Raw genomic sequence first — 12278 nt, 5'->3', positions numbered from 1 at the left:
CCACTGCCACTTTGCCCCACTGGGACACCCAATCTTGCCTTGGTCAGACATTCAGACCAAAAGGACCAGAGAAAATTCAGATATTAGTCCTACTGTATTAGGAAGTTCGGGCCCCAGTGTCTGTAACGACAGTTAAAATGAGTTAAGGAATAAGTACAGAGTGATACAGTAAGTTTGGTTTGCAGGCGCGCTCATTCTCCACTACTTGAAGGACAGCAAATGCATCCCACGTCACGCGTCATTCTCAGGGTCATTTCAATGCACTGTTCCATTTATGCAGGTTTCAGAGAGGAGGAATTACAACGAGAGGGGTGGGCAGTATCCCTTCTCAAAAGCCTCTCAAATCTTCCAGTGCAGGAAACTTTTGCTGACTTTCCTTCCCATCCTAAGTTGCAAGTCGCGTGATTCCTCTGCATTTGCTATCCCTCCTCCAGTATACATAACAGCAGATTGCCTCAAAGACATCAGTGCTGAATTAGCTTCATGCTGTTTCCTGTCCCAGCAACTTCGACCATTATTATACGACTAGGGATGCTATTTATGTCACCCGCCCTCTCCAACAACCTCCCACTCCACTAACTACCCCTCTACTGATGATCTTGTGCCTTCCATCCTAACCTTGCCCTTGAGCCAACAGTTCTGGGAGCAACTCAAAGTAGATTATATCCTCTGGCCCAATGGTCATACATGCGGTAATGGTGGAACCAAGCACCTCCTTTTGGTTATGCCATGTAATTCATTCAGAAGCACCGGGGGATGGGTGGGTCTTCCCTGTTCTGTTGCCTGAATTGCTTCCACAGGCCATTGTAGAAAAAGGTGTGTGTGTGTGTGTGTGTGTGTGTGTTGGAGGAGTGTTCTCTTGTACACAATGTGTACTCCATGGCATGGTGAGATGTAACCATATCCATGCATGAACTTCCATCCTGAGCTCTGGTCTCTGAGAGAGGCAATTTATTGATACCATGCATCAGTCCTACCACCTGCAAAATCACACTCAATGCTGGTCTCCTACCAGCACTCAGAAAGCATTCACAATCTTGCGCCAAGTACAAGCAGCTCCTAGAGACCTGGTCTGCTCAGGATGAGGAAACTCGAGGTCCTAATGGGTGAGCTGGAGGTCTGGTTTAGCGACCAACTCACTCTGAGACCAAGGCAAGTCCTTTGTCTAATGAGTTGCCCACTGCTTTCCCCTGAGAAAATGATGAATTGGAGACTTTCCATGTTTATTCAGTGAAAGTCCATTTCTATAATGAGAAAGCAAGAAAAACTGGAAAAGCATTCACTCTTAAAGTTCTCATAAAATGGCCCTTCCAAACTTCCAGGAGAAGACTAACTTTTCTTTGAGGTCCCTGAGAATAAGTGGACCCTTGGTGACACTCTCTATGAAAAAGCATCTGGGAAGTTTGTACTTAGAAAGTGCCCGAGTCATGTCTTAGGGGTAAGAGACCTAGAGCTGGGATCAAAGGCCCATTGGCTGGCATGGTTCCAGCCTCCTGGAAGCACAGGTGATTCCCTTGTACAGAGACCAGGAGGGGGCAGCCCCCAATGACACCTCCATCAGTGAGATTTATATAGCTATATTTTATAGCTTTTTTGAGGTATACATTCATAGTCATAAAATTCACTTGTTGTAGGGGTACAATTCACAATTGTCATTAAGTTTACAGAGCTGTGAGACAATCACTGCTATCCAGTCTTAGAACATTTCCATCACATCAAAATGAGTCCTGATGCCCCCCTTCTGCCACTACCCCCTCCCGCCCTCAATCTCAGGCAGCCACAGGCTGCTATCTCTACAGATTTGCCTATTCTGGATATTTCCTATGTGACTTCTGCATCTGGCTTCTTTCATTTACCATAAGGTCTTCGGGGTTCATCCACGTTGCAGCATGTGGCCACAGCTCATTCTCTTTCACGGCCGGGGAGTGTTCTGCTGTACGGACATTCTTACGCTGTGTTTCTCTGTTCGTCAGCTGATGGACATGCGTGTCATTTCCCATTTTTGGCTATTGTGAATGACACTGCTGTGAACGCTGACATAAAATTCTCTGTGTGACTACTATGTTTTCATTCCTCTTGGGTGGACTAGCTATGTTTCGGGTCTACTTATCCCACTAATATTTATTGAAATTAATAAATATTGCTACCGTGAAGCACAAAGTGGAGGCCTACGTGTCCACGTCTCAGAGGGCTCAGTGTCTCCAGCTCCATCCAAACAGGACACGGTGGAGAGCTGCTCTGGGAACTAGAGCCTGCTCTCTGTTTTTCCTGGACGGCCCAGGGGAAGAGGGCCTACATTTCCGTTTATTGATCACTGATACATACGCCAGTTTTGGGTCAGGCCACCCAACTAAATAGCTTTCGTAAAACGAAGAGCTTCGTAGAAAGCTTTTTTTTTTAAAAGATTTTTTAAAAAAAATTTATTTATTCGACAGAGATAGAGACAGCCAGCGAGAGAGGGAACACAAGCAGGGGGAGTGGGAGAGGAAGAAGCAGACTCATAGAGGAAGAGCCTGACGTGGGGCTCGATCCCATAACGCCGGGATCACGCCCTGAGCCGAAGGCAGACGCTTAACCACTGTGCACCCAGGCACCCCTCGTAGAAAGCTTTTGTTTATGGCCGTTAGCAAGTGTAATTCATCTCCTAAAAATGCACTTCTGGTTTTATCTCACATCCTCTTTAGATACTTGCTCAGTGAGTTGACATGTGACTGTTTGTTGTTGTTGTTATTTGTTTTCTTTAAAGTAGTGGCTTGGGGAAGACGGAAGAAGAGGCTGTCACATGTATAAGGCCACTACAGGCACTGGATGTCCCAAAGCAATCCCCATTTCACATATCCTTACCCATTAGGCCCACCTGAACTTGCCAGACCATCTGTTTGGACTTCTGGATTTGCGGTCAGAAAATACTCCCATTATTCGGACACGGCTGAGGCCCCAGGCATGCTCCTGACTAGCACTGGGCACAGGGAAAGAACAGAATCCACAGGTAATTGAAGTTGGAGGCTGGGGTGACTGGGTGGCTCAGTCAGTTAAGTGTCTGCCTTCGGCTTGGGCCATCATCTCAGGGTCTTGGGATGGAGCCCCGGGTCGGGCTCCCTGCTCAGCGGGGAGTCTGCCTCTCTCTCTCCATACGCCTCTCCCCCAGCTCGTGCTCTCTCTCACGCCCTCTCAAATAAATAAATCTTTTTTCTTTAAGATTTTATTTCTTTGACAGAGTGAGAGAGCACAAGCAGGGGGACCATTTATGTAGGGTCATGGTGCCCAACGCCCCCGTCAGAAGCGGGGATCACTAAAAACGGACTTCACGTTTCCAGACGACAGGGTCTGTTTTTAAACTTGGAAGAGCCTTTCTGGGTGTGGGACTCTGGGCCAGGACTCAGCCCCCAGGAACGGAGGTTGTGAGGCACTGGCTGTTTGTGTCCTCCCCACCAAATTCACACACGGCAGCCCGACCCCCTCAGGGTGCTGCTTTTGGAGATGGAGCCTCTAAGAAAGTAATTAAGGTCAAATGAGGTTGTAAGGGTGGGACCCTGATCTGATACGGTGTGGCCTTCTAAGAGGAGCGAGCAGAGCACTCATTCTCATGCTCTCCCTGTGCGCACGTGGAAGGCAGGCCACCTGAGGACAGAGAGGGGGTGGCCATCTACAAGCCAGGAACCAAGTCTGCTAACGCCCTGATCTTGGACTTCCAGCCTCCAGAACCGAGAAAATCAGTGTCTGCTGTCGAAGTCACCCAGCCTGTGGATGAACATGGGGATGTCCCTGCGGTGGGCCCTGGGCTGGTGGGGGCGTGACGCACGGACCGTGCGCGCCACCGTGCAGGATGTGGGGACAAGCCGCGGATGATAGAGTACGTAGTCTGATAACCTTTAAAGAGGAGAAATAACTGCACTGCTTACTAGATGTCACGTATCAGATACTACCTCGCACGTGTGCGCCTGCCGCGCCTCGCTTATGCCTTCGTTGGAAAGCGAGTCCCGGAGGCAGTCTGCGGAAGACGGAACACATGGCAGCTGCAATGTTGTTTTTAAAAACCCGAATTCTTTCCCGGGTGCAGATACAGAACTGGGAGGGGAACGAAGGCTGCCTTTGGGGGGTGGAGTGGGGTGCTGGGAGGCTTCTCCCCGATCGCCCTGACGCCCTACCCTGTGGCAGTCATCGAGCTGGACTGAATCAGGCCTTCGTCCGGCCGGCTGCCCCTGCCACCTTGTCCATGTCAGTGAAGAGATCTCAGACATCTGCTTAGGCATTTGCACCCCATTCCCCATTTCCTTGGAGGTCCCCACAGGATCCGTAAGTGTCCAAACAATGCTCCCTCACTCAGCGGATTTAAGACAATCCTGGCGCGTACACAGCCTCAGGCGATCGTGACATGTGGGACAATGGCTGGCTACAGGTAAGCTTTAAATAAAGGCTTATGTGCCCTGGGGAAGGAAAGGTCAACGTCTGCCTGTGGGAGGGGAGCAAGGGCTGTGTTTGAACCAGCTCGCGGGCATCCCGTCTGAATCCACACGCCCTTCCAGGTGTGGTCTGTGCAGCCCTGCGGAACCTCACCATGTGCGTGGCCTTGGCCCATCGCACCCCTGCACACACAGCAGGTGCCCACTGCATGCAGACTGGGGATATTTTGGGCCTCAATGACCCGTACACAGACACACGCAAACATGCACACACTGCCCATTGCGGACGTTTTTCCTTGGACTGGAGTTCAGGCTGGTGGGGCTCACAGGGAGAGCCACCGTGTCACAAGAGGGCAGGCTCCTGGCAGGGATGGCCCCTCCGGGCAGAATGCAGCTCTGCAGGAAGGAAGGGGTGCGCCCTGGGGCCTTCTCCCCTGGCGGGAGCCGGACAGCAGGGTCATGTTTTAACTGGTGGCATGGGAACTTATTCAATTTATCTTGAAGAACGAAGCACTGTTTTCTGATACACACACCAGCTTCTCAGCACAGTCAGGCACAGGCAGGACTGAACGTGCTCGCTAGAGGACAGAAAGTGGGGTCGGCCTTAAGCTGTGAAACTCCTCCTCCGAGGCTTTATCTCCCACCTTCTGCACCAACCGAGGCTGACAGCGTGGCTCAGCTAATCCTGAGCTATGAGGCTTCTCTACGAAAACACCCCGACCTGCCACGAGCAAAGCCTGGAAGTTGCACCTTCTCTCTGAGGTCCTATGCTTTTGTTTGCAACACCCAGCAGTTCCCTCCCGCTGAAGATTCACGGGGCAAGGTGTACTCACGTAGCTGGGCTTCCCTCCCCATGGTCAAATTCCAAAATCACCCTGAAAGTACGTGCATCCGCATGAACACGCTTGCCTGCGAGCACACACACACACACACACAAGCACGCACGTACACGTGCACACCCAAATCTCTTATTTGTCCCTGGTTTCATTTTCTCAGAGCTCTGCACTCTGAGGATAGCCAGTGAAGGGTTTTAATCAGATAAGCCCATCTCTGCTAATGAGTAAGCTACTTAATAGACTCAGGGAGTGTTTCCTGTGAAAGAGCCAATAGAAGATCTATTCTAATCCCCTATCTTTTCAGAGAAGAGAAGGCTGGGCTCTGAGAGGGGAGACGACATGTCTGGTGTATTAATTAGCAAGTGGGGGAGCAGGAAGGAGAGGTCAGGGTCCTGACCTCACCCAGCGTTCTTCCCCGCTCTCTTCTCCCGAGTCACACGATGTCTTAACCAGTGAAAACGTGTCACTCGCCAGAAAGGCTTTTAAGAACTACATCTCTTCTCGGCTCTTCCAACGCAGCTATCCTGAACCCGTGCCCACCTCTGCAGGCCTCCAGGCCCCATCCATGATTCTGGGCAGACGATTCCCCTTCCAACAGAGAAGATCAACGCCACCAGCCCAGACCCCTGACTTCCCTCCCCCGCATGTCCACAGTTCTCTGTGCCTTCGCCCATCATCTCCTCTTTCCCCTTTTCAAAGCCAACCGCCCCTTCTCTCATCTTGTTCTCCCCCTCACTCCCCATGCCTCTTGCCCCACCCCCTCCCCAGCCCCAGCCCACTGCTGCATCAACCACCTTTCTCTTGGGGCAACCTCACACCTGTGCTGGAAGCTCCTTCCTTGGGTTTACAGCAATGCCCGGCTTTCTCAAAACTCTCTGAAGGTAGAAAACTGCTCTCACTGCCAAACACATTAACCCACGATCCCACAGTTGCTGTTCCTCTCCCTCACCCAACACTCGCCCCTTGCAAACAGGCTTACAGACCAGCACCCGCTTCAAATGGTTACTGCAAACCCGTCCTCCTCGGCTGGATGTGATACCACATCGCACTCCCTTCTCGGGGTTTCTATGATGTCACATGATGTAGGTCCTCTGGTGCAGCCCGTCAAGACTTCTCTCCTGCCCTCGCTGTCTTCCAAATGCCTGCAGCTGTCAGGAACCCATGCCTGCCCATTTGCTCCTGAAGCTTCCAGCTCAGCCCGTCTACATCTGACTTCCGGTCTCTCCCTCACGGGTGTGCTTCCCCCTCCGACCCTCGCGGCTCCTGTTGCCGTTCACGGCAGGTCTGTTCCCTGAGGTGCTCAGGCTTAACCTTCAGAGCCGTCTTTGATGGCTCCCTTTCCAGCCCTCTGACTGAAACTGTGTCTGTGAGACACTTTGGTATTTTTGATTCTATCCTAAATACCTTTATTAAAAATATTTATTGTGACTGTTGAAATAGACTTCATGACCCATTTTGAACAGCCAGCTATAGAAGACTGTCCGATTTTCTCAGACTTCGACGGTGCCTTTCCCCTTTCTACCTGCTTCCATCTCCTCTCCTGAGCCCAGCACTCAGGAAGCCTCCGAACCCTGGCCCCATCCCTCCCCCAGCTTCTGCCACTAAGGTGAGCTCTGGCCCCAGCAGGCGGCTTGCAGGTGCCAGCCTGTCCCGGCTCTGCGCCTCTGTCTGCGGGCTGCCTCTCCCAGCAACGCTGTGTTCGTACCTCCCGCCCGTGACAGCGGAGGGCACGGAACAGCCTCCTCCTCGCCGCCCTGCTCGTGCTGAAGTCCAAGTCCAAAGAATGGACTGTCATCACCTGGGCTGGGATGAGGAAGAGGATTCTGAGGCCACATCCAGGCTCAGCAGGNNNNAGACTGTCATTAGATTATGTCATTTCGGCAAAGTGGGGGGTACTGGGGGCAAGAGAGCTGCATAGTGGCCACCTGCGACCCAGCCAGAAGCGAGCTCACCCTCTGCTGAAACACGCCATTTATTTTACAACCCTTTCATGGAATTAAAAAAAAAATTAGATTCCAACATGTAATTGTTATTTATATGCATTTGTGACATTTCTCACTTGTTTGGAAGCTCTGTTGAGTCAAGGATGATGACTGACTCCCCCTGGCATCCTCAGTGATATCTGGTTCATCCTCAGTAATACCCGATTAGGTAACATATTTGTTCAATATACAAGTGACTTTTGCCATTGAGGTTTCAGGTCTCGGCCAATCCAACCTGGGAAACCTTTTTGGGTACAGAACACTTCAGCAGTATATTTTTCAAGACTCCTCTCAGATTGGACCAACAGGGCTGGGTGTCTACTTACATGACCGAGGAGCCTCCCAGGATGACAGCCCACCCCATAAATAGAAACAAAGTAGCCACACCTACACTGGGGGGTGCTGAGACAGGCGGACTGCCCCAGGGCAGAAGTACTAAGAACATCAACAACAGGGAGCCCCAGGGATGGTCCAGACCTCTACCTCCTATTGTATTTGGAGCTCCAGTGAGCACACATTTCCTGAGCACTATAAGGTGCCCAGAACAGATCAAACTCTCACCACTCCTCCTATGAAATGCAGTTGTACCGAGGTGTTGCAACATTGTGGAGCCACGTAGATACGGACATGGTGCCCGGCACCCTTGCTTTCCAACCACATGACCCCGCATGAATGCTTTCTCTGAAACTCAGCTTCCTTGTCTATAAACTGGGGGGACGATGCCTATCCTTCCTTTGGGCCAAATAGCAATAAGGTAGCGATCTCCCCAAACCGAGTGCCTGCAACGTGGTGGGCTCATCAGCCCAAAAGGATGACTCTCATTAGTAAGAGGGACTGTATTGTCCTGCTCATTTCCATATGAGAGAACGGATTCCCACTGAGCTTCAATCATTTACCAAAGTTATTTGGCTCAGCAGGAGAGGCAGGCATTAAGCCCGTCCATCTAATTTCAAAGCCCTCACTCTTCCCCTCTTCCCACCTGACTGCATGTTGCCGGCCTCTTGGGGAAATCTGTTATGCTGTTCTCAACTACTAATTCCTACTGAATGGAACTGTATCGAACGTGAATTAGCTGGTTGTGAACATAGATGATCCCAGGAAATACTCCCCGACTAGAGACGTGTTACTGATCGATATTCAGTGTCTGAGTCTGATGGGAAAGAGAGGAAAAGGATATGAGAACGAGATATGCTGTCAGACGGGACAGATGCCATCAACCTGGCTGGAAACTACTTTTCAAGCCTCAAGCCCTAACCGGGGCCCAGCTGCTCTCTCCTTCTCAGGCTTCCTGGCCAAGCGTGTGCACACCCCATTCCTTCTGCCTGAAACAGCCTTCCCTCCCTTCTGTGCCTGACAAGTTTTCTCACTTCGGTTACAACACCTCTACCTCAGAAAGCTTCCTCCTCAGACAGGCCTCCTCCTGCTCAGAAAGGCCCTCTCCTCAGGAGGGCCTGCTCACATTACTTAACTATCAGTGTCCCCGTGGCACTCTGTTCTTAGCTTTGAGCCAGAACTTACTATCTTATACTAGAAAATATATCTGTATGTCTCTTTTCCTCTAGACTAAAACTTCCTTAAGGGAATGAAGGTAATGTTGCTCATTTTTGCATTTCTAGGGCCTCGCTATGTAGACGAGGGACGCGGAGTAGGACGGAGTAGGGTTGGACGTGGTATTTATTGAGTAAATGAAGTCATCTTGTCCATTTTCCTGTGTTGAAGTTCAACCAAGCATTGCATTTTCTATTTTGGTTTTATATGTACCTCGGGCTGGTGCCTTCTTGCCTCCCCACAGAAGACACACTCCAAACCCTAATAAATACTCCTTGCTGGCCGCGCTCCGTCGCTGTTAGCCTGTCTACCATCCACACAGAAACAGCCACAGTTTGGGGGCCACCTTGCCCTGTGCTTCCAAGGCAAAACAAAATGAGTCAGCACTTCCACAGCAAGCACACGAGATGCAAATGTTTCAAAAAATAGACCAAAAGCCAAATTGAACAAAAACACCCAAAAGGGGGGGGGAGCAAACCAGGCAGAGAAAAACATGCTACGCGTAGGCCCAGGCATGCCCTGAGGACTTCTGCTGACATACACTTTGGGATCCCATACATAACAGGAACTGGGGGCTTTCTAGTATCCCTGGAACCAGGCAGATGCTTCTAGATACCATCCACACACATGTACTCCTTGAGAACAGCAAGAAGGTTTGCTGAAGGCGCAAGACAATCTGTGGTAGGAAGACTGCCAGACATTTATTAAGCATCTACTGTATGCCAGATAGGTGCTAGGCATTAGCACCCAGCCTACCTCGCTGCATTCCCGAAAGTCAGCTGAGGTAGGTTGTTATTCTGTTGTACCAGGGCTCAAACCAGGCAACTGAGGCCCAGGATTCATGGTTTACACAAGTCCAACGGCACCGGGGGAAGAGCACAGTCCTAATCCCTGATCTCTCTGATTCTCAGTTAAACACACTGTCCACTACCCACACACAGGGACATGCCAATGTTGGTTAAAAAACCAAGTCCATGGCTTGCGAAGGTTGTCAGCGTGGACAGGAAGCTCAAAGTTCGCCTGACAGCAGCCCTAAGGGAACTGCGGAAGGGTCTCCCCAGTTTTATTCCCTGAAGGTGAACCTGGGTCTGGCATGTTGCTCGCTGCCTCCTGCAGCACCTCTGGGGTCACGGCACGGAGCCTGGGTGACCTCACCATCCGGGTCCAGCCTGACTCCAAGTGCAGCTCAGACCTGTCCTGCACGATGGGCTGGGGATTACCAGGGTGACACTATTGCTGGGGAGCAGCACCCACCTGCCTTACTTGAAAGGGGGACGTGGGGTGACTTCCCACAAGGACCCCAGGAGTGAGTAGACACTTCCACGTTCCCTAAGGGAAAAATATATCTAACCCTTCCCTTCCCAACTTGCATATACATCTGGGCGGTGTCCCTGAGGAGGCTTGGAAATGCAAACCCCCTTAGGAAATTTGGCACCTGCACTCAATTCAGGTGTAGATGACAGATACTAAGTCTTTCCTGAGATGGGGATGGGGGGAGGGGAAGAGACAGCTCTATGACCAGAAAAAAAATCAACCTCCTATAGACAGAGAACGATGAAAAAGGTCAGTAGTTGCAGGTTAGTGCAGAATACTGTTCTGAACAGTGTGGGTTGGGGTCAGAGGGCCCAGGATTCCATTCCTGTTTCATCACCTATTAGCTGTAGGTCTTAGACAAGTCAATCCCACCTTTCTGGGTCTCACAGTCCTCATCTGTAGAATGGGGGTAATGGGACCAGGATGGCTCCTGGCAGAGGAGGGCTGCGTGTCGAGTACACAAGTGCCCTGCTAGCTTCTGTCTTGTTCTTGCTGGTTCTGTCTCACGGTAACACACAAGAACTCGTGAGGGGTACAGGTCCTTGGAAGCCATCACATGGAGGGCCGGGCTCCAGGCTGCAGTGCCAGGGCACGGGAGAAACCGGGCTTTCCCCTTACGCACTGGTTGCACTGGGCTCTGTGAGGTCAGGGTAAGTGACGGCCGGAAACGGAGGGGGTCTGCCTTCCTCTCCCCACTGGCTGGCGGCCCCTTCCCAGCCCTCACTTGGCTAAATCAGCCAGCTCTACGGACACTGGCCATTCCACCTCCTGTTAGAAGCAGTTAAGGACTGAGACTGGTCTCTCTCTGCATCCCCCCCCCTTCAGAAAAGAAGGTCCCCTTTACTACAGCAGAATAACAGCTGTGTCTGAGTACGTGTCTGTCTTTCCTCTGAGTCGGGAAAGGACCTGTTTCTAGGCTGCTGGTGGCTTCTCTCTCACCTGCCCGCCTGCCCATTCCCGGAGCTGGGCAGTCACATCGGTGGGCTGGTGGGCTTCAGGGGCAGGAGAGGTGACTGGGCCTGCGGCAGCATCTCCTTCTCCTCGGGCTGAGCAATACCTCTGGTCTGCCCGGGGGTGGGGGTGGGAGTGGAGGGGATGCTCCAAACCCAGGGGATTCAAGTGGTGCGTGTGTGTGGTGGGGGGTGAAGGAGAGCGCTGGTTCCTGACTTCGAGACCCCCTCCTCCCTGGCCCCACTGGCAGGTGCCTCGGGACAGCTCAGGCCACCACTGCCCTGTTGCTGCCAGATGCGCTGGGGCCACGCAGGAAGGAGCCAGCCCTGTGCTCTAGCAGCTCGGGGACAGCCCCACAGACCCCGCAGACCCCGCAGCGGCTCAGCCCGGCCCTGGGAGCTACCGAGCTGCTCCCCCTTCCCAGGCAGCAGGCATGGGGCGCTGCACTGCGGGCGACGCTTCCTGGGGAGCGCGGCGACACCCACAGCCAGGGAGCCCGGGCAGGGTGGCGGCCCCCCCCGCCGGGGCGCAGCGACCTCGCGTCAGCCCGCGGCAGCCCCCGCCGTCCCTGGCCGTTACCTTCCACTTTGGTGAGGGTAAGGACCGGACTGTTGCAGGCGCTGAGCGGGGCCACCCGGGCCGAGTGCTTCTTCATGATGAGCCGTCCGCCTGCAGGAGCGCCTCCGCGGATCGCCTACATCCTGGGGCCGGCCGGGGCGCGCCTCTCGGGTCCGGTCCCGTGGCCTCGGCCGCGGAGGAGCGCGAGCGGCTGGCCGCTCAGGCCCTGCCCCCGGGGCTGCCGGCCGGGCTCCTGCTGCCGCGGGGCTCACTGCGGCGGCCCCTCCGAGCACATCTTCCCTGGCCGCGCAGCCACTCCACACACGCGCCCACAGCTCCTGCCTGGAGGTTGCTGCAAACTCCAACGTCACGTACAAGTGCACTCCCCACGCCCACCCCGCGGGCTCACCTGCTCCGCCCCCCGTCCTGGGACGCCCAGCCCTGCAGCCCAGGTCCTCCCTCCCGGCCCTGTCCTGGCTGTGGCCTCGGTCCCGCGGCAGGGCTGGCCAGCGGCTCCCCGTCCGCCCTTTTCCGCCACCAGCTCATGGGAGGGGAGACCCCAGAACTTAGCCTCAGTGTTTCACGAGTTTAAAAAGCGAGGCGTCTGACTTTGGATTGAGAGCTGATTCTTCCCTGCACCAAGTCCTGAACTGTGGTTTACAGGAAGAAGTCGGGGGGGGGGGGGG

At 53.2% G+C, this 12278-nt stretch overlaps 1 protein-coding gene across 2 annotated transcripts in view; it reads right to left on the bottom strand.

The window, feature by feature from the left end:
• SLC35F3 (solute carrier family 35 member F3) overlaps positions 1-12278 on the bottom strand; it is a 384135-nt gene that overhangs the window by 104833 nt on the left and 267024 nt on the right. The window contains exon 1 of one of the 2 annotated variants that reach the window (XM_040624296.1): positions 11614-11689. The exons of the other annotated variant lie outside the window; for it this stretch is intronic. Within the exon in view, the coding sequence (XP_040480230.1) occupies positions 11614-11689 (76 nt within the window). Of the gene's footprint in view, positions 1-11613; positions 11690-12278 lie in introns of those variants that run through there. 2 annotated transcript variants of the gene reach the window in all.

This window comes from Ursus maritimus, unplaced genomic scaffold (assembly GCF_017311325.1).
Source record: "Ursus maritimus isolate PB19 unplaced genomic scaffold, ASM1731132v1 scaffold_7, whole genome shotgun sequence".
Lineage (NCBI taxonomy): Eukaryota > Metazoa > Chordata > Mammalia > Carnivora > Ursidae > Ursus > Ursus maritimus.
This window is presented reverse-complemented; position numbering and strand designations above follow the sequence as displayed.